The following is a 21,837-nucleotide window of genomic DNA, read 5'->3' as shown; positions in this document are numbered from 1 at the left end:
AATATTTTTATTGTTATTTATTCAATAGTTGCACATGTTACAAATAAAACATTGACTATATCGCCATCACACGATAATTGCTGATGGGGAAGAGCTTATTGTATGTATATTTTATTTATATTCATTATCGTGTGTTACATGCCTTCCATTAGTAGTGAACACTACCGTACAACAAGTATACAATGTATACTACGTACGTTATTCGAATTTTCAAATGGAAATGTTCGATCTTGTCTGATTTTCGTATTCAACATCTAAAACATCTTGTCTGTAATTTCCATTTGAATTTCAAATACTTCTGGTCGTCACAAATAATAAACAAATACGTAGAATGCGTTTTATCGTGATCGGAGAGAGTGTGTTTTGGGATCATTTTGTTCGTACATGTACAGTGCACATACGTTGGAACGAGCATTGTTTAAATTTACTCTGCTTATACGCTAGTGCCTCGAGTATCTTATTACATACATTTGTCTTTAAAAATGTTAAAACAATTGCGTATGTACAGCATATCAGCAGCAACGCGTCTCCCTCGAACGTCGAGATTCTGTGAATACAACGAAACGTTTCTCTTGTAAAAAAATAACTCGGTGTGAAACAGTGGACAATCGTTTTTCCCTTGGTTCAACACATTATTTGTTAAAACATGTTCACAGCCAATAGTGCACATCAACTGCGATAAACTTGGGAATGTAACGAGGTGATGAGCTTGATCAATTTTATATCTTGTGTTCTCTTTACAACGACACTTTGATTAAATTAATTCGTTCGATTATCAGAAGTGTACATTACATGTAATGACAATATGGTAACATTTGAAAAGGTACGAAAAGAATTGGAAAAAGTGTCGGGATCGCGCAGATCGTTGTTTCATGTAAAAGGCATGCGTACTCGTATGATCTCTTCTAAGCTGGCCTTTATACGAAATTGTCAATCATATATATATATATATATATGTATAATTATAAACGAACGTACAATGTGTAAAAGTGAATTATGATACAGAAATGAAAAAACATTCATATATGTATGTACATTGGATTTTCGCTAGCATAATACCGTGTACCATATGTATTCTACAATGACAATCTCCTCGATCGTCTACACGTCTTTCTTTTACAAATAATGTCATGATGATAAAATACAGTTCTACGCGATAGCGAGTGTCAACCTGAACAACGATTCCGTAACGTTTCATTGATTCAGAAATTATACACGTTTCGAGAAATTATCCAAACGTTACAAAAATCAATCATCAACCGAATACCATGTGTATACATATAACGCGCCGTAAGTTTTTTATTATTTGATTCTTTCGTTTAACAAATATAACAACGATTCGTTAATTTTTGTACATTGTATTGCTTCCTTCTGCGTGAGCGTTCTAACGTTATTAAATACATACACGTTATCAACAAATATATATTACATCACTAAAGTTTATGTAAAGGCATCTAAACGATACAATTTTGCAATGTACATACGCGTATATACGCTGTGTGTTGTTTCACCGCAAACAGAACACACGATGATCGAGAATTATTCGAATTAAACAACAATTGGTGCGCGCAAAGTATAATTATGCGAATTATTTATATACTTGGTATCTATATATCGTTCGGTTCCGGCCAACTTTTATTGATTTCATTAAATATTGTACCGAATGTTAATTGACTTACATTGCTATGCGCAAAATAACGTGCATCGTATGTTGAACGTAGTTGTAAATTAAAACAATACAGGTGAATCCGGAAAGTGTATCTCTCTGCACGTACGAGTCGCGCGCACCGCGCACGCAACGATTCGTACACGCAATTAGAAAATGATTGTGTTTAGCAATATATAATAATATGCCGTTCGTTACGTAGTTCCTTTCGATCGTTTCTTTAAAAAGTAAAAGTTTAATAAAAGATAATACTGCGTCGTTTTTTACACGAGATCTCCGCAAACGACAAAGCGTTCATAAAAAAAGAACGTATGTACGCATTTACGTGTTTAATTGGATTTTTGTTAAGTAGTAGTAGTAGTAGCAGCAGCAGCAGCAGCAGCAGCAGCCTACGAACGAGAGTGATGAGAGAAAGAAACGGTAACTGTCGAATTACTATGAACCTCTCTTTACAAGTAACGCGACAACTACAGAATTACATTACCTCTAGGTGAAAGTAAACGTTTCGTAATAACGTTGCTAACGCAAACAAATGTGTCTTTTTAATTCTCGGCTCAACGTTTTTGAAACACGGAATTCTTCATAATTATACCCTTTCTATGAAACAAAGAGATCGTTGTTGCAAAGCTACGTTTAAGGGATGTTCAACTAACTTGTACACTATCGTCGTCTAAACTTCTAATGGAGAATCGGACGAAATATAACTCTGCGCGTATACGTATATCGTAACATAAGAAAATCGTACAACAAATAATATCGCGGCCAGCGCTCATCGATGATGAATATTTTCAAACAAATTTATATAATATACTCAACAGTTTTTTCCTCGCCGTTAGCTTAGACACGTCCCGTTATTAGTATCTCTCGTTTTCTTTCGTTTCAATTGACGGTGGTCCAACGCAAGTGGACAGACGAATCAGCGCATTTTTACGCGCGCGCGCGTATACCTCGTTGGAATGCGAATCCGTTACCAGTTTATGTCGTCGTGTTGTTAATTAGTCGACAAAAATGTTCGTAGTCAAATGTGTGATGTCGGCTCGGACACAGGAGAGAGAGAGAGAGAGAGAGAGAGAGAGAGAGAGAGAGAGAGACAGTAATGAATTTTGAAGAAGAAAAATTTTTCTTGTTTCGTCGAAAATGAAAACATTCCTACGAGGTATGCAGCAACACGACTATCGGCTGTAAGTAGCGGATTTATACTTACAGATTAATGTACTGATTCGACTGGCCAGTTGCGTTGATTACGGTTCATTTTCTCAAACTGTCTTTACTGCTCGCCCGGCTGGTCGAAGCTGTGCTAGACTCCCCGGGACCACCGGCACCTCCCGCGTCTCCATTGATACTGGATCCGGCGAGAGACGCTGTCGGTGTGACCGGGGCCGAACGTCTCTTCACTTCGGTCAGAGCTTTGTCTAGTCGTTGTATAAACAGCTCGACGTCCGATCTCTTCATGCCCAGAGTTGCCGCAGCGGTCAAGTATGGCACTGGATAATTGCTATTGTGTGCTCCCCAACCTGATTCAAATTTGGGAAACTCGCAGTGAATCCTCTGTCGTCTGTATTCTCGAAACTCACGTACCTTCGAACTTGTGATTAACAATATGCTTAGACTCCGTCGTCGTTATCACTCTCGTACCGCTGACGTTGCGAAGGAACAGCATCGAGCCGAGCATCGTCACTTGCTTGTTATCGTGCTGATGGCTCAAACACTGTAGAGTCATTCCCATCGATATCGGATTCCCTTTGGTGTCCAGCAATCTCTCGTCGTGTCTCGCCGCCAATTTTCCAAGTTCCTCCTTCAAATACGAATACATCTCCTTTCGTTGCGTTATCAATTGCTTGTAACCGGCCATGCCTAGGCTCAGCAACGTTATCATTACGTCCATGATAGAGCTAGCGCTCGCGCGGCCCGGATAATTTTTTGATATGCGATCTAGAAGGCTTTTGTCGAACGATCCAACGATTGCGCCGCCGACCGGCACTAAAAGGTTCTTATCCGTGCTCTGAACGAAAGCGTCGACGCGACCTTTTCGCGATGCTTGTTGAATTAAATGCATGCACCTTGTGCTCTGCAACCTGTCGGTGAGCAGTGTGAGAAGAACTGTTCACATTCGTTTAAACGTTAAAGAAATATGCTGTACATACCCGTATGAATTATTTACTAAGTGAGGAATGTTATACTGGGTACAAAGCGCCGCGATAGAGTCGATGGAATCGTACGCTCTGGGCGCGAAGCAGCTAGTGGTCGTGAGCACACAGGCAACGCTTTCACCTAAAGCTGCCATTTGAGACTCAAGTCTCTGCATGTCCGTCTTCAACTCGTCGCCGACTATCTTGGTCTCGATAACGATCGGCTCTAATCCAGCCGTGATTATCGACTTGAAGCTTGATTTCTGATCGATTCTAGGCCACAGGACGTACCTCGCTCGCGGCCTGTCCTGTTTGAACGTTAACATACACAAGACCAGGCTCATGCCTGTAGCCATCGGTGATAAAAAACAGCCCGCTATACTCTTTACACCTGGAAAGAGAACAACGTGATCATTGATCGCACTGTCGTAAGTGGCACGAGATGCAACATCGCTCGCAACATTCATCTTACCCATGTATCGGATAACTTCGAGTACTAGTGCGTTCGTTAGTTTATACATCAAGCTGCTACCCGCAGCTTTTGGTTGCACTTCCTCCAAATCACTCGACCTGCCTATGCCATGACCCATCCGATAGTGTCGCCTCGCAACAATGTTCGACGCGATTCTTGCCTCGCGCTCCCCGACGCTACAATTTGCAGGAAAATTGTTGCTGTCCATTTGTGAGAGGTCTGAGAGGAAAGCTTCTATCGTAGCATCGTCCCAGCCGTCCTCTGGCCATTTTTGCTGTTCCCAAAGTGTTTGTGTCGATCATTCGTAAAAATGATAAGACGCAGACGAAAAGATGTCGAAAGAATCGTCTTACGTGCTCGATAAAGTGTCTTATAAGATTCTCACGTGCTTTCTTTGCGTTTAAACCTTGTTGCACGTAGGTCGAAGGGATAAGTCTTTCCGCTAAGCTGAATGCCTGATTGTTCATCTTCTTCGATTCTGGTCGGACTCTTTCAAATACTTAGGCCACAAATGTTAGGAAGTTTGATGCCTTAGTACAGCATTGCTTTCGATAATCAATATTAAATTGTTAGAATAATTATTGTTATTATTATCTCTAGTATGTGAACACAGAAGGTGCCGCCGAGTCGAGTCAAGTTTCGCAGAAAATAAAAACACATTTTTCATGTAAAAATAAAATTTATTAAAATATCGGATGTACGGATACAGAAATTATATATACATTATGCCTTGCGACATGCGGGAACTAATCGTAATACGTACAAAAACAAAAGGCGTTTAATTAACGAAAGTAAACATGACGGTGTATCGGTAGACGGGATATCTTAAAATAATCACTGTGCAAAAAACGTATCACGTCGATTCAATGCGAACACTAAAGAGTAAGTAATCGGCAGAGACTTCTTCGTGAATCGGTCGTGTAAATCGACAACGTCACGTAAAACAGTGTGGAAGCGGGAGAGAGAGAGAGAGAGAGAGAGAGAGAGAGCGCGCGCGGTTCTTTTCGATGAGAGTGAAATAAAATGGAACATTGATACGCGGTGAAGGTTATGTGTTTTTATTATGTATGGACGAATATGGTCGATGCAACACACCTATTAGAGGAAATAATATGAGAAGAACAAATGTTCCTGGAGCGAGAGAGAAGCGGTGGTAAACGAGTTAGCAGATCGTCCGTCGATTCCGTAGGTGACACGCGGTGTACGGTGGGACGCGGTCTGATAAACGAAAGAACAGAAAATGGGTTGGGCTGCGAGATGAGATATTGACAGCGGTGCGTTCGACGATCACTACCTGACGATGCATTTCAAGGACTCCAAGCCGTGTGATTCGTAACGCGAATTCAACCCCAGGCGGACGCGAGATGAACGCGAACGGTCGGGGATATTGTCAGCAGGCACATACGGGTTTTGTAGGTTATGTCGCGTCGAGGTCACCTAAATCGGATTAATTTTACGCAACAGAGCGGATGCAACGTAATTGTTTGGCCACTGGGGCCTGAGGACTGTGTTTCGACTGTTGTTAGTTACACGATGTGTACCGCGGACGCGTGGAGAATTGCGAAAACTACGAATTACGGGATTTTACCTCGAATTATGGCGTTCAGGCGACAGCGGACGGACGGGTTGCGTACGGCGCTACGAACGAATTCGTCCGCCGCCTTTGCGGGTCAAAGTGATTCGCGTACGACTTACGACTCAACTATGCGGCAGGTGCATCACTTTCTGATAAATTACCCCGTCCCATCTCCCATTCAAATCATCGATCATCACACGCCGATATGAAAAATGGAAATGTAGCGCAGAATCATCGATCTTTAAGTATGTCGTACACATTCTACTATTTAAATCTTTATAAAATCTGACAGTAGTATTCAATCTCAATTGTTGTAATTTATATACATGTTAATAGAGTCTGTACAAGTATTTGCCTGCGGTCGTTTGTTTTTCGTTTAAACTTTGAGCGCGTACAAGCTCGCAATTAAAATGGGGACGAGCTCGCATCGAACGAGTATCATGGTAGCGCGGCGTGTCGAGAAATATTCATTGCACGTATTACTTTATTACTTGTTCTCTCGGTTCGTTTATCATGTCTATTTTAACACATAGTATTCTGTAGTGGCTTTGCAATGCCTCGCGCTTATATTAGATCCAGTCCGTTTGAACTTGATCTTGCAATTGACATGTGTGTACGCCTCTAAATAATTTCGCGTTTAAATAGTTGCCCTCGTGAAACTTACGTAATCACACCTCTTTCTTCCATGCGTCTCGATCGTTCTCTCGACAGCCGACGACAACGAAGAGATGACCGAAAAATACCTGATCAGAATTCCACACCGAGATTACTCACGTGCGATTCATACTTTTTTTTTTACGATACATCTGTGCGATTTGTCGCGGTTTTTATAAATAAAACTTCGATCCGTTCACCCTGAACATTCCGCCAACGGTCATCATCCGCTAACAATATAGGAACACTTGAATTCTGTGCATTGGCATACCTGCATGCGGGTCAATGCAAATTCAGTGAATTGACCCCGATGCGCGGCGGTGAGGTTTGCATTGTGATGACAGACACTGGTCAGTGTGTTTGAGTTAGTATTCGAATGAAAGTGTGTCGTGCTGTGTGTTAATATATTAACCTAAGCTAGAATACTTTCTCTGTGCTTTCTTAGATTTATATACAAAACGTTAGAGTACTTGATCGTTGAACGCTCGAACGGCTGTAGGTACGTTCGCTCCGTTTTCGCGATAATTTCGCTAATCGGTCCCGTTGATATCAATGGCCGTATATACCTTTTCGCAATTCTTTGTAACAACTCGCACTTGTCAGCGACAATTAGATTTCCTTGCATGTTTTTTGCATTGTGAACGAGAGTCATCTAGTAACGACTGACAGTTGTAGCAGCATGTCTTACGTATACAATTAGCCGAGACAATTTGCTCGTTTGTTGTTGGTTTTTGATACATACAACGATAGTTGCAGTGGATGAAATTTTACGTGCGGTTCTGAAAGTGAACGAGCTCGCGAGTGATGTAAATGTGAATTATTACACACGATCCTGTGTCGAGTCTATTATATATACCATGTCTTGTAATTGGCTGCATTTACATTTAATTGTGATTTGCTTGAGAATGCATTTTGCACGCGATAAGTAATTGACAAGTATAAGTACTTGTCAATGTGTCGACATGCGGATGCATGTTTGCACGCGTCGCATTACCGACTTTTAAATTCCGTTCGCTCGAGAATGGCTCTGTTGCGAATGAAAATGATTGTTATGAAAATTGACGAGCGTACATGGTCCGATTGTATCTATAGATTGATGAATCCTCTTTTCCCTTGAATTCTTCCAGTTGATCATGGAATTGGAAAATTGTAATTCGCACGGGGATCACGCGAACAGCACATCCCAGAATGAAAACGATCCCACCGGAAGCAGGAAGTGGTACCGGCAAGCCAGTCAGAGGTTTGTGATTCTAATTTTCAATTAAACGTACTCGCGTTTCCTACGAGAAGTTCTATGAAACATTTGTAAGGTGTTAGACTAGATATTGGAACGAGTATCCCAATCCAGCGCGTTACAAGTACTTGGCAGCGTATGATCGTATGACAAACGGGGTTCAGGTTATCGGAAATCAGAAATTTTATCGCATTCGCAAGATCGTGAAGACTGCGGTCGACCGACCTGTACGCAAATCATCGGAAGCGGCTCAATCGTATTTGGCGAAAATGACAACTGTTTGAGATCTATACTTTTTGTTCGCGCATCGTTTTGCTCGCCGTACGGATTACATTCGATTCGATTATTCCAATCGGAACGAATCTCTAAACGTACATATTTATCTTCAGTCATGCGAAATGAAACATAATCTCACGCGATGATTCGCACTTCTCTCCACTTAACCGTCATCATTTAGATAACAGCAGCGATTGTCAAAACATTCAGAAGATAACGAACGTGTATTCTGTCATTAAAAGATGAGAGAAGCACGGCGGACGTGTCTTCCTACGCGTTATTCACAGTGACACAAATTCGGGGTGTCACCTGTTACGGGAAAACGAATTCTTCCATCTCGTTTCTGATTCATACGTGAAATCTTTCGTTGATTTAATCGATTCGTATTGTCGTTCGTTGTTTCCCGGCGTACTTTTCCTTCTGGTCTACTATCGTCGTCGTCGTCACGCGAATGACCCCTGCAGCCTTCTTATCGTCCAGTCGCCCGTCGTTCCCGCCGATACTTTCGGGGCATTATTTGCTCGCGTGTTAGCGGTCTGAAAATGTTTGCCCCGCATTCATTACACCGTTGTCACTCGCCGTGGCCAGTCAACGTGTGAGCTAAACAATTTTCTCTCTGTTCGCTCGATCTCCGTTTGTGATCGATATAAACGGACTGCAAGAAGAGTCACGATCGACCCGTTATGAGCCGTGAAAACGTCGACGTGCCGGTCACAGCATTGGAAACAAATGGTAAATTGCTTCCTCGTTTCTGTACACACGTTTCCCTTATCATCTTCTACGCGCAGTGCGACGTACCGTCGTCGTCGATGATTTGTTCCGTTCGTTTCAGACAGATAAAACACACAATACCCTATTAATATTCCAACGGAACAGGTCGTCCGTGCCGCCGATAGCTTTCTAAAATTAGATCGACTAAAATAATTTAAATTCTCATCGGTCATTGTTCCTCTCGTTCTCTCGTTCGTTGGCGCTCAGTCGCAACATCGTCTCTTCCGCTGAAGGGAGAGGAATTTTGGTATTTTCCTTTCCAGATACCGCGCGTCTCATCTCGTCGTATCAAAGAGACAAAATGAACAGAATGACGTTTAGAATAGCAATGAGAGAACAAAAATGTTTCGCGGTTCAGACCCGATATTCCATTAGCCGAGTTCCTTTGCCCAGTAACCGGCATTCGAATGTTATTATGGAGCAGGCTGCAAAATCCCGTTCCCGGATCAGTCGAATATCTCTTTTGGGGACAGGCCTGAGACCTACGCCGGGATAACAATGACCAGGAACTGTCGTAACGACCCGGATGGCTGCAATGAGGTCGGCCGCGGCGTAAGAACGACATACAAACGTAAATTGGGTCACAGGTAATTTACTCAATTTTATTTTCACGCGTCGACCTGTGAATCATCCGCTTACTAACTGGGATAAATAGCAGCAAACTCGTTTCACCCGTGGTTTTCACACGATTACAATATTAGAAAATTTCCTCGTCGGTTTATTTGTTCTGCTTATTCGTGTCGTTAGCACGAGCGAGCGTATCGGCGTAACGATATGCACTGGAATCTTATCCGATGTTTGTCAATATTTTGTCTTATTTCCTGGTGCTAATTCTTATTTAAATACAAACGACTTGGCTCGTTACGCCTCGACTCGACCGGGGTATAACTTGCCGTTACTGCAATGCGGATCCGTCCTAACACGTACTCTTACCAAGCTCGACACCTTCGACTCGTACAGTATACCATTTTTCTCGTTTGTATCTCGATTATCATCTTCCACTTTCGTAACCGTTCCGAAACGAGCGTAATAAACATCGACTAAGTATTTGTTCCCTTTTATCTGTCGTTTCGCTTGTGGTCATGAGAGAGACGTACGTACGATACTGACAAGCGGAAAACAGATTTCGATATCTTAAATGCAAAATGAGTGCTGCAAAATACATTTCGTCATGTTTCGTACGCGCGATCGTATCCGTCGAGAGTGCCTGTCCTGAATCCCGAAGAGACGAATTTCAGAAATATACAGAATTGTCACTTTAGACACTATTCCTATGTATTCCTCGTGTTTAAGCACGCGAGCCATTCACGTCGTCCCCCAAGTCTGGCCAGTCTGACTGACTGACTGACCAATTCGGTTCGCGCGTAGTGGCGTTTCAAAAAGATTCCGGACGTAAAAAAAAGATACGTGACTGCTCTCACGCGGCTGTCTAGCAAAATATCTTTGCCACTCGATGTCATTGAAATTCTTTCACCCACTTGCGTATCATCGGTACTTAATTATCGTAACAATTACTGGACCAAACGATTTTTTTACGTTACGTTTTATCTTATAGGGAACATGTGTGAACGCGTAAATGGGTCGATAATTAATTTCGGCGTTCAAGCTGGATGCAATTTATTTTGTTTGTAGAAAATCTTGGCAAAGACAGTCTCGATTACATAGTATATACGCGCGTCTCCATTGATACCGTTCGGAGTGAATTGCTTATTCAAAGCAGAACGAGACGGTGAACGTGGTTTTAGTTACGTTTAGAATTTAATTTTAGCAGCGCATCTCAACTAGACGAATGCGTGTGCACGCGTAACTTAATATCAGCACGTATGAAATTATTTTCTGCGATAGGAGGAACATTACGTTGCGTTGTTTCGATTCTTCGGCGATCGATAACGATTGCAGTGAATCGATATTTCTCTTCTCGTTGATATGGAGTATCGAGCGGAGACGGGGCGGAGACGAGTAACGGGCGGAACCTAATACCAATTTCATCATCTCGTGTGTGCGATGGAGAGACGTGCGATTTCATTAGCTGAGAAAAAAAGACGACGTTCCATTATATAATAACTGAGCGCCGACACTAGGTAGTTAATTGGAAATGGTCGATTATTCCATTGCTTAGTCACGACAGAAAATAGCAGAACTTGTTCCCAAGTTTCTTTTTAATTGGAAACTATGATACTGCCAATCGTATATCGAACACACACTGTTCGACTCGGGCGAATATTGGCTGAGAATATACAAGTCGCAGGGTCCTCTCTGCACGTATCAGCTAGTGTCAAAAGGGACACGTGCCCCGCGAGGAATCGTCGAGAGTTTCGAATTTCTTAGATCCCAAGTTAGGTTCCGTAATTTTTTCTCGAGTAATTTCGGTGGCCGTGCAGACACAGCAAATAAATAGAGTGAAAGTGTGAATACGTACTTACCTACGTGTTTCGACACTTGACCGAGTTCAACGAAAGTCGATAACCAACGTGCAACAATACCAGCTGCAAAGAAGTTCGAAGCGTCTGAACAATGTATGTAATTAAAACGTGAAAACAGTCGTGCGTTGCTTTTTCGTTTCGTGTGTCGTCACACAATTCAGCGAGGTGTACGAATCGATCGCCACGGCACGTTTTATCGGATGAATTTACAAGCGTTCGTCTATCAAATATCCTGAAATATTAGCCGACTCGATGATCGGTCAGAAAGTAATCGGCTAACAGCTAGCAACTCCTCCTGAGAATCGATGCGAACCGCCAAACTCCAAGAGTCGGAAGTTCGATAGAATCTAACGATTGTGTCGGAAAGGTCGAGTTTGGAAATGTCTAATTTTAGTAGCAACAACGAAGGTTTCCGAGTTCGAAGGTTCCTCCCACGATGTAACGTGATTCGCGAGGTACGTTCACGAGGCTCTCGTTGATAACGAGATCGTGTGCTCGGTGAAGATTAAGCGTACCTCTCAAACCATAAGAACGAGTCCCACGCTCTCGTCGAGCTAGTCCTCGAAACGCCCTGTATCGCCAGGTCGTGTTCGCGTAGGAACGAAAGTGTGTGCGTCTATCGTTGAACGCGACACGCTAAATTGGGATTCTTCGCGAGACCACGCGCGTCGTTCCCGCTTCCGCCAATTATGACAATTGTGCAAAAAATTCCATGGGACCACTCGGTCTTATCGTTTATCTTCTTTTTTTTTCCACTTGGTCTCGCGAGACCCGAACGTGTGTAGGTATCTCCGAGCTCGGTATCATCGGGATGTGTGTGTCTCTTAAGTATGCGGTAATCGAAAACAATGCTGATCATTGCGTAATAACGAGACAGACGGTTCACAGTTCATTTCTGGCACGAGCTAGGCCTCATTTTATTCCCAAATACCGAGTATATGTATAACGTAAATAACGAAATGCGTAGTGGCCGTGAAATTGTAATTACAACGATCCTATTTTAAGTGTCTCGTCCTCTGAGTGAGTGAAAAGGGGGTCTTCTAGCTAACAGCGGAAGCCAGCCGATGGACCAGATTTATGCCCGGAAGACGATGAATTAATTGCTATCGGCGCGTATTAACTGGTCACTCGGCGAGTCAAGGATCAGTTGACGTTTGATCATCGTGGGGATCGCATCGCTTCGTTTCCTACCACGCGACTTTCCACGACGAGCATCCACGCTCGTTTCTTCGTTCTTTCTTTATTCACACTCGCGTGCTCTTTCTCTCTCTATCTCGAGAAAGAGAGAGAGAGAGAGAGTGACAGTGCCGATTAACACGGTGACGATTTATTTGAAGAGTAACAAGTGTCAGTTATAGTCGGAAGTGAGTACCGGGTTCGCGCTCTCTTCGTGTCTTATTTTATGCCTTAAACAGAACGTTTAACGAATTTGTCAAAGTCGTTGAAACACCTACTCACTCTCCATCGTGTCTCTGTGGCTGCAACAGTCGAGATAGAAACCTCGGTCACGCGGTGTATGCACTTGAAAACGCGCGTGTCGAGCAGTTTAACGTCACAGACAGTTTAATCGCGACGAAATGCTTCGATCGAACAGTATCTCCAATCCTTGATTCGAGCTTGAGTCTATTTACCGCGTGACAAGACATTTCTTTCGTTCTCTTCAAGTTGCCGAGTACGCTCGATGAGAGAGTACGTCGTCGAATTCTGCCGAGTCGTTTGTTCGCCAAACATGTACTAAATTTCAATTGAACGAAACCTTTGATCTCGTTCGAGGGGCACATTCGACCGCGACGAGGACGAATGAGAGTATCCTGAGAACGATGGACCGACGTTCGCAGCTCAGTTAAACAGCGCGTGCAATTACATAAATGGGGTGCGATAGTTGAATAAATTATTTTTTAATCACTCGCAAGCAGTTTTATAACTTTTCACTTGTCGATAAGAAAGATCGTTTCGTCGGCTATTCGAGACTTTGCGCACTCTTTTCGCGGAATCCCGTTCGCATGCGAGACACGCGCTAAATAATGAGCCGTTGTCGAGTGTCATTATTCTCTACCGGAGATACACTGTGCACGTTGCTAGTATGACGAACGAGAATGAGTAGACGCAGCAGTTTGCGAACTTGTCGCGTTACGAACGATGATGTAAGAACCGCGTTCCGATTAAATCGAGAGAGAAACGTTCTGTTCATTGTCTGTTAATCAACCTTTCCGTGTTAAGGATGTATTGGCTATACAGTCAATCCCAAAAGTTTATGCACTTTAGAAACGCATTTTTTAAATTTCCTCCTATACTTTTTAGCACGTAGCTATTTATTATTAGCATTATTCTTCCGACGTCTGATTTCTTTTTAATTATAGGAAATGCGTTTTTCTAAGGTACATAAACTTTTGGGATTGACTGTATAGCCAATACATCTTTAAATTGATCGATTCTCCCATTCTATCGAAGGTGTCGTTACCGACTAACCGAGGTACACGCATATCGGTCGCAAGCCGCTGATGATTATTTGTAAATAGCGAAAAATGTGGCTGAAGGATGTGAATGACGGCGCCTTGCCAGCTGCGAATTTCGTGAACTCGCGACGCGGCATCCAGAACGAGTAAGTTCCTCGTTTATTCTCTTCTGATAGAAATCGACGACGGGTCGGTAAATGAAACAGGCCCGTTATTTGTTTGCACAAGAGAAACCAATGAGCGAGCCTCCCCCCTCTGCCTATTTCATTTACCAGTAACTCGCACATAACTGTCCGTCCACGTATATTATCCGCGAGGATTTCGTAACTGCACTTTCAGAATTAATATTTACGTAGATCGCGACACTGCGAAATTCAACATGAAATCGGTAATCGTCCTGCGTAACTGTTTATTATTAGAAAAAGATACCGGCGCAATCGAATGCCAAATAATCGGTCGGTTGAGACAGCGCAGAAATTGCGTGAGAAATGCCGCAGCAAGGCTCGATCACGTGGCTTCGAATTAATGAATTACTTACCGCGACCCTCCGTTGATTATAGCGGTTTTCAGCCACCACTGTGGCTCCGATATAAATCGGCGCGATTATTGGCCTGTCACTCGTTTCATAAACGGATGCATTAAATTGATCCTCTCCGTATCGAATTTCTCTCATACGGTGCGTTAACGTCGCGTATCTCTACATTTCCTCTACATATTACGGAGCATTGCGATTTTATTATTTTTATGTGAAATCTACATTAATTTCGTAAAGAATAATTTATCACATTGCGCATGCTGTACACTGTAGAATGGACGATAAGATGTACGAGATTGGTCGTCGAGATTAGTTCTCTCTTTTTCTCTCTCTCTCTCTCTCTCTCTCTCTCTCTCTCTCTCTCGTCTCTCTTGAAACAAAGAGACGACGTTTTGCGAGAATAACAATTGAAACAAACCATAGCCTTAAAACATATTTAAAGATCGAAACCGAGAGAGCAAATATTTCTCGTTTAAAAGATGGACGTACGGTACGACGACGTCGAACCGTTGTCGACGAGAGTCAGCGATTCCGATATAATGACGATGCCAAAGTTATGGCCGAGTAGAGAACAATTACAGACAGTGTTTATTAACGATTACGGCAGAGCTCGAAGAGTCGCCCGAAACAGGTTTGGATGGTTCAAGCTGATTATAGAAAGCCTCTGAAAAACGCGTTCTCTGTGTCTCACAGAGTTTCCCGATCAATTCGATCGTCACGTTTCGACTAAAGGGGAGGTTTTAGGATTTTTCATTTGTCAAATGTACCATCCATAGTTTGTCCGGTTTTGTTGCAGAATTTTTGTGAATCGTAGCCTTCATTTAGAAAATATCAAGTTCTATGGCTTCGACATGGATTACACGCTAGCAGGTAAATCCGGAAGCTCCTTTGTTTCTATATCGGACGAAACGACAATTCGCTGACACACCGTCGTTTCTAACACTTTAGAGTACAAGTCGCCGCAATACGAACAGCTAGGATTCACGTTATTGAAGGATCGTCTTGTTTCACTGGGATACCCACACGAGATCAAAGCCTTCGAATACGATCCAAGTTTCCCCGTGCGAGGATTATGGTTCGACACGCTTTACGGGAACCTGCTCAAAGTAGACGCCTACGGGAACATTCTCGTTTGCGTTCACGGCTTCGAGTTCTTGAAACAGTAAGACGATCGAGTGTACGAAAAGTCTCGTTAAAACAGCCGGTGCAAGCAGACTCTCTTTTTCAGTTCACAAGTATACGAGCTTTATCCGAATAAATTTTTACAATTGGACGAATCCAGGGTATACGTGCTCAACACGCTGTTCAATCTTCCCGAGACGTATTTGTTGGCATGTTTGATAGACTTTTTCACGAATTCGCCGCAATACACGCGCGAGAAGACGGGGGTGAAGGAGGGCGAGCTCACGATGAGCTTCAAGAGCATTTTCCAGGACGTGAGGAACGCTGTGGACTGGATACATCTCCACGGCGATTTGAAGACAAAGACCATCGAAAACCTGGACGAGTACGTGAAGAAAGACAAGAGGCTGCCGATGTTCCTTCACAGAATCAGGGAGAGCGGGGCGAAAGTGTTCCTTTTAACGAACAGCGACTACGTCTTCACCGACAGGATCATGACGTATCTGTTTGACTTTCCGCACGGAGCTAAGGTATACCTTCGTCATTTTTTTTTCTTTTTTTTCCTGTTTTTCGTGAGAACGCGAGGTATTCTACGAAACTGTTCACAGGCCGACGAACCGCATAGAAATTGGAAAACGTATTTCGACACTATCGTAGTGGACGCTAGGAAACCGCTGTTTTTCGGCGAGGGTACGATCTTGCGGCAAGTCAATACCAGAACTGGTGCTTTAAAACTAGGAACACACAAGGGCCCGCTTCATACAGGTGGATTTCTTGTATACTATAATAGGACGATACAGGACTAACAATCACGATGTGAAATTTATACGCGCAGGGGAAGTATACTCGGGTGGTTCGTGCGACGTGTTCACCGAACTGATAGGCGCGAAAGGCAAGGATGTGTTATACGTTGGAGATCACATTTTCGGCGATATCTTAAAGAGTAAGAAGATCAGGGGATGGAGAACGTTCTTGATAGTGCCCGAACTGGTACAGGAGCTACACGTTTGGACGGACAAGTGTCAATTATTCGCAGAGTTACAGAATTTGGACGTTATGCTAGGTGATATGTACAAGTGAGTACGAGACGATCGAACGACTCCCACCAATTCTCACCGACCGTTTTACCTCTGTCCGTCAGAGATTTAGATAGCAGCACAAAAGAGAAACCTGATATTTCGAAGCTACGGGCGTCCATAAGGGACGTAACGCACAAGATGGATTTAGCGTATGGAATGATGGGCTCGTTATTCCGTAGCGGTAGCAGGCAAACGTTTTTCAGTAGCCAAGTAGTCAGGTATGCCGATCTTTACGCGGCAACCTTCTTAAATCTCATTTATTACCCGTTTTCGTACATGTTCCGAGCTCCCGCCATGTTGGTAAGTTCAAAACGAAATTCTTTTGTCTGATCGGGTATGGCTAAGCCGTTTGATGTTTTCAAGATGCCTCACGAGAGCACGGTCGCTCATGAACAGAGGTTCGTTATGGGAACGCCGATGATCAGTCGATCGCGGACTTTTAGGACCGAGGAGGAAGAGGAGCCGAACAAACCGAACGTAAATAACAAATGTTCATTTCACTGAACGTCTAATAACTCCATAGACTCGTATTAATGATATGACGGATTATCAGAAGTCTTTGTACGTGGACTGCTCCAACAATCAAATACCGCACGCGAGGCCCGAGACACCGCGTAACGTGACACACACGCACGACGAGGATTGCAGCGACGAGGACAGCGACTCGCAGAAGCAAGCGAATCACGTAAGGACGTGTACAAGAAATTGCAATTGCAAATGAATCCTCGTTTCTCATTTTTTCGTTTACACCTTTTGTTTTCTTACATTCTTTTGATAGATTACCGATTTTAACAGCCCACTTTATGTCGAAAAGGGATCGAACGCAATCCTGCCGCATTAAAATGTTTTTCTGCTTTAAAATATGTTTGATCAAGTCGTGGAATTTCTAATCTCATTCCTCGTGTGATAAAAGTCGAGTCGCGCCGAGTTGCGTCGGGTCGTCTTCCGTCGTTTCATTTGCGTCCGTTTTACTGCTACGTTTGTCAGAGCTATTACCTTGAAAAATGGTGGGCCTCGTATAGTGAACACGTCGTCGTTGGTGTGTACGTTCGTTTATCGATTTAGCTAGATGCGTTTATTTACATGCGTGTTGAACAGTACGACGAGATACGTGTATACGGAAATGGGTACTCGTGTACAAGTTTTTAAATTATATATAGTAGGTACACAGGTCGAGTCGGAAGCTAATCGAACGAGACGTACGTTCGTGTTAGTAATAACTTTGCTATAAAGAAGAACATACTTTATTATTTCGTAACGACGACGACGACGATGACGAGTTTTAGTTTTTTATCATTTTTCAAACCTGTGTATCTCGCGCAACGACGTTTTTAGAGATATTTAACAATTTGTCTTACGAAGGCGGGATCTTAATGCTGAACTGCGGGATTCTAATTCTGTACTGCGCGTTTCATGAGTTCAGCCTCGTGCAATATAGTTAGGAACTTGTTATTGTACCACGTGTAGTAAAGGTCATGATTATAGAAAACAGTGTAAAAATTCAAGTACTAGGGGCAGTTAATCTTTTTACATAAAGTTCAAGCTTAAAGATTCAGTAAAGAGGGGTAATGTAGTGACGAAGAACGGACTTGTTATTAATTATTTGTTATAAAACGTACTCGTGTCAGATTGTATTCTTAGTTTCTTTTACTGCGTACACGTGAACCTTGTTATCAATTGTAAAAAGTCGGCAAATTGATCAATAAGTCATTTTGTAAGACAATACTTTGATGTTATGCAAATCGAAGGCATCACGAATTAGACATACCTCGATTTTAACAAAGGAAATATTCAACCGATACCTTTGCAACGTATGCGAGGATATTTTATACTAGGTATAAAAATGGAATGTAATCGATATTATTATATTAGGTAAACGTTAGCTGTATCGGCAGTTTGCAGCTAAATTACTTCAGAGTTCACTTATTGTCAATAATGTATATATATATATACATCGCGAAGGTTGTTGAACGCATTCGACTGCAATAAAAATAGATATATACATATATATATATATATATATAGTTATATTTATTTATTATACGATGTACACGTTCTCATATCTTGTACATGTACACACAAATAAATCCGTTGGTGCTAGATTTCTTTGTATGAAAAAAACTTTGAGATTTCGTTGCTAGTAAGACGGGTGATTACTTTGCGTGTAAAAGTTGAGAAAATATATTGTGCAATATAATACGAGTAGAGCGTACCGATCGAAATAAAGATACAACAACTATGATCAGTGTATTTATTTAAACTTGACTAGTCGCTATGTATAAAAATAATAATAGCGGCTATAAATAAGATCTTCCGTGCCGACATCGTTCCCTAAAACAAATCGTGTCTTACATTAATAGATCTGCCAAGTATTCTTCAAACTCTTGTTCCCTCGTTTTCTCCAGACTTTCGACCGGCTTCTCCTTCCAAATCTTCGATTCGTCCTTCTGTGGTTTGTCCGATCTCTCCGCACTAATTCCTCCAGCTTGATCCTCTTCGATTTTAATATGAACCGTGGACGTGGTACTACTACTGTCGGCTCGTTCAACGTTCGTTCCTAATCTTTTTAACGTTTTATGCCTCTTCACTTCTCGCTTCTTGGATCGATAATTCAATTTTACGGAACACTCTGGACACAATCCTCCGGGAACACGACAGTATCGACTAGCACACATGTAGACGAAACGAATTTTTGATAAATAACACAGTTACTCACTCAACTTGACGAGAGCATTTTTCTTATCGCCGTGTTCCACATAGCCAAAGTTCACTTCCCATGACTTGAGTCCTTCCTCCTTCTCCTTGCACCTCTTGTTCCCGCATTCAAACTGCCCTTTGCCCACGATAACTTCTTTCTCAGTTCTCCATCTCAAAGCGATCTATTCAACGTAGTTGATTAGGATTTGACCGAAGGAGAGATCTCGCACCTACCTTATTTTCTTTGTAATACGTCAAGTCAGCTATGCAATACTCCTTGAACAATTTGTCGTAATACTTTTTTGCCAAACGGGCACCCCACGTCTCCGGCTCGTCGTTGTCCTGATCCCACAGAAATCTGTGGTTCTCTTTAATAACGTCATAGTCCGTCTTGTCTCGGGACCTCGAAACACAGGCCGAAACATCAAGAGCTGCTTGTTTCAGAGTTTATAAAATTATCATCTTTCTACCACGCCTTGCAATGTAACAAACCGACTGCGGATTCTAATGAAAAGTGAAACATGGGATAGGAACTTCACTCCCAAGAGCGATAAAGTGCGTTTCACATTTGACTTTCTGTGTGTTCTCGGAAATCAAACGAATTTTACGTTATACGCGCGTCAAATCCGCAGTTCGATAACATTTAAATGAGTTTGATAGAAAAGGGCTTGGTTAAGACATGTCGATAAGAAACGAATGAAAGTTTATTAAAAGATTTAACATACGTGTCCCGTCTCAAAGATGTGCCTCCGTACAATGTAAAATAATCATTGATCAACTTTTTGTGCCTGTCATAAGCTGACAAATACGCGTATGCAGGGAACATGTTTCTACTTTCGATTTTCTTTCGTTGTCTTACGCTGCTTCAATAATTTTTGCCATCCCGACGCGATTTGACGCAAATCTCACTTATTTCAAACGATAATGAGATGATTCAGATTCATGTAGTAGAAGTTTCTCAAACTCACTGACCATGATTTTTCACGGTGATCACAAGTCGTGATTATACTCAATCACGACTGATCACGACCATGATTGCGATTTTCTATAATAAATAACCTTTCTATCATGGACCTATCTGCTAAAATTTCCTGAAATAGCTCATCAGTTTTTAAATATCTGATATGATATTAAAAAAAGTCACTATTTATCTTGGAAAATGGTTAAAAAATGTACAATAAAAATTATATCCAAGTATGTACACATAACCTCTAATGAAAAGTTGAACAGCATGCACGGGCTGGCTTGCATCCCTACCTGTGACGTCACTCGAGCATGCTTTCAGGCGTCTAGTTATAAAAGATCCCACAACATGCCTGCCATGCCATCAGCAATCAGCAGTTAGAGCTGGTTAGGTTAGAGCCGTTAGAGTTCATACAAATGGCTTCGTTGAGAGGCCCACATTGAGGCCATCAGTGAACTGTTGATATCCGTCGCATGCATTTATGTGCTGTGGTCCACGTACGTAATTCGTTGCTAAAGTTAAACAATCCTACAGTGGCTTTTTATAAAGACATTCGTACAAAATGGTAAGTAATTATTAGTTTTCGTCGATGAAATAAGAGTGATAAGGATGTTTCCAACAGTTCCGATGTCTAACTCGACCTTCGAATAGTATCGTCGATCATAAATTTTTTATTAACTCGGACGATCACTTTTCAGATGCAATTCATGTTGTTATTTAGTCGTCAAGGCAAGTTGAGATTACAAAAGTGGTACGTGGCTCATCCGGACAAAGTCAAGAAGAAAATTACCAGAGAACTCATAACGACGATCTTGGCGAGGAAACCAAAAATGTCAAGTTTTCTAGAATGGAAAGATCTGAAAGTTGTTTACAAAAGGTAAAAATTCGATAGTTGAACTTGATCTGTAAACTACCTACCCAATTCTTACTACCGTCATGATGTACCGCTCGAGAACTTTTTGGTCTCATCTTAATGCTCTTTTCAGATATGCTAGTTTATACTTTTGTTGCGCGATAGAGCAAAATGACAACGAGTTATTGACGCTGGAAATAATACACAGATATGTCGAGCTATTGGACAAATACTTTGGGAGTGTAAGTGATGCGTCTCCTTAAACAGTATTCTTCATACAAACTCTTACGATCGTCTCCAACGTACGACCCATGCGTTGAACGCGTTTGCAGGTATGCGAACTGGATATTATATTCAACTTTGAGAAAGCCTATTTCATATTGGACGAATTACTCGTCGGCGGGGAGATCCAAGAGACGAGCAAGAAGAACGTCCTGAAAGCCATAGCTGCCCAGGATTTGTTGCAGGAGGTTAGTTATGGGAACTTGGATATTCGATTGTGACTGTTTTTTAATTAATTAATTAATCAGTAGTTGACCGTTCGAGATCAAGGCCCCTTTATTAATTATTACCTGTGGTATACTATCTTACCTTTCAATGATTATTTATCGTGATGTCCTTCCAATAATTAATTAATTAATTTTCTATTAATTATTTATCGTCGACGAGTCGTTTTCTCACAACCGTGACCGTATACCGTGGACGATGATAAGGAAGATACATAATACCAATCAAAATTCAGATCTTAACTCTATCTCAATTTTACATTTCTCTCAAGAATTATTCTCACATCACGTTTGCGAACTACGTGCTTATTCTCCTCTATTCATAATTCTTCGATTGTCCGTATATAGTTTTCATTCACTTTGAAACAATTTGTCGACGATTGATATTGCACACGTTTCAGATCCTATTTATATACATACATAT

General features: G+C 42.0%; 4 protein-coding genes across 24 annotated transcripts in view; 2 read left to right on the top strand and 2 right to left on the bottom strand.

Annotated features, from left to right (window-relative positions):
• Window positions 1–2: 2 nt before the first annotated feature.
• SecS (Sec synthetase) lies at window positions 3–6,624 on the bottom strand. 6 transcript variants are annotated; one of them, XM_018036060.2, is made up of 6 exons: window positions 6,508–6,624; window positions 4,621–4,812; window positions 4,268–4,541; window positions 3,811–4,186; window positions 3,245–3,741; window positions 3–3,180 (listed from the first exon to the last, which is right to left on the bottom strand). In XM_018036060.2, exons 2-6 carry the CDS (start codon window positions 4,732–4,734, stop codon window positions 2,915–2,917), a joined length of 1,527 nt encoding a protein of 508 aa, XP_017891549.1. In that variant the 5' UTR covers window positions 4,735–4,812; window positions 6,508–6,624; the 3' UTR covers window positions 3–2,914. The 6 variants fall into 6 exon arrangements, with proteins under 6 accessions (XP_017891549.1, XP_017891545.1, XP_017891546.1 ...); XM_018036056.2 differs by lacking the exon at window positions 6,508–6,624 and adding an exon at window positions 5,856–5,943; XM_018036057.2 differs by lacking the exon at window positions 6,508–6,624 and adding an exon at window positions 5,562–5,650.
• Nt5b (5' nucleotidase B) lies at window positions 5,464–18,635 on the top strand. Of its 15 annotated transcripts, none has more exons than XM_018036040.2 (12): window positions 5,899–5,980; window positions 7,625–7,737; window positions 9,203–9,365; window positions 14,989–15,062; window positions 15,141–15,354; window positions 15,421–15,844; window positions 15,923–16,079; window positions 16,150–16,390; window positions 16,456–16,693; window positions 16,757–16,870; window positions 16,947–17,078; window positions 17,172–18,635. In XM_018036040.2, the coding sequence occupies exons 2-12, from the start codon at window positions 7,686–7,688 to the stop codon at window positions 17,232–17,234; spliced, it is 1,872 nt and encodes a 623-aa protein (XP_017891529.1). In that variant the 5' UTR covers window positions 5,899–5,980; window positions 7,625–7,685; the 3' UTR covers window positions 17,235–18,635. The 15 variants fall into 15 exon arrangements, with proteins under 15 accessions (XP_017891525.1, XP_017891526.1, XP_017891529.1 ...); XM_018036041.2 differs by lacking the exon at window positions 5,899–5,980 and adding an exon at window positions 6,008–6,088; XM_018036039.2 differs by lacking the exon at window positions 5,899–5,980 and adding an exon at window positions 6,733–6,847.
• On the bottom strand, window positions 18,631–20,434 carry LOC108631866 (protein FRA10AC1). Its single transcript, XM_018036064.2, has 5 exons — window positions 20,348–20,434; window positions 19,816–20,135; window positions 19,325–19,493; window positions 19,110–19,272; window positions 18,631–19,034 (listed from the first exon to the last, which is right to left on the bottom strand). The coding sequence occupies exons 2-5, from the start codon at window positions 19,914–19,916 to the stop codon at window positions 18,742–18,744; spliced, it is 726 nt and encodes a 241-aa protein (XP_017891553.1). The 5' UTR covers window positions 19,917–20,135; window positions 20,348–20,434; the 3' UTR covers window positions 18,631–18,741.
• Window positions 20,435–20,461: 27 nt separating this feature from the next.
• The window catches only part of AP-1sigma (AP-1 complex subunit sigma-2), a 6,174-nt gene continuing 4,798 nt past the window's right edge, over window positions 20,462–21,837 (top strand). The window contains exons 1-4 of one of the 2 annotated variants that reach the window (XM_018036067.2): window positions 20,462–20,619; window positions 20,753–20,931; window positions 21,041–21,149; window positions 21,240–21,377. In XM_018036067.2, coding sequence (XP_017891556.1) covers window positions 20,617–20,619; window positions 20,753–20,931; window positions 21,041–21,149; window positions 21,240–21,377 — 429 coding nt within the window. In that variant the 5' untranslated portion in view covers window positions 20,462–20,616. The remainder of the gene's footprint in view (window positions 20,620–20,752; window positions 20,932–21,040; window positions 21,150–21,239; window positions 21,378–21,837) is intronic. The other variant, XM_018036066.2, reaches the window with a different exon arrangement.

This window comes from Ceratina calcarata, unplaced genomic scaffold (genome assembly GCF_001652005.2).
Source record: "Ceratina calcarata isolate Rehan_Ccalc_2016 unplaced genomic scaffold, ASM165200v1 scaffold97.2, whole genome shotgun sequence".
Lineage (NCBI taxonomy): Eukaryota > Metazoa > Arthropoda > Insecta > Hymenoptera > Apidae > Ceratina > Ceratina calcarata.
Note: the sequence above shows the minus strand (reverse complement) of the source record. Positions and strands in the feature narration are given on the sequence as shown.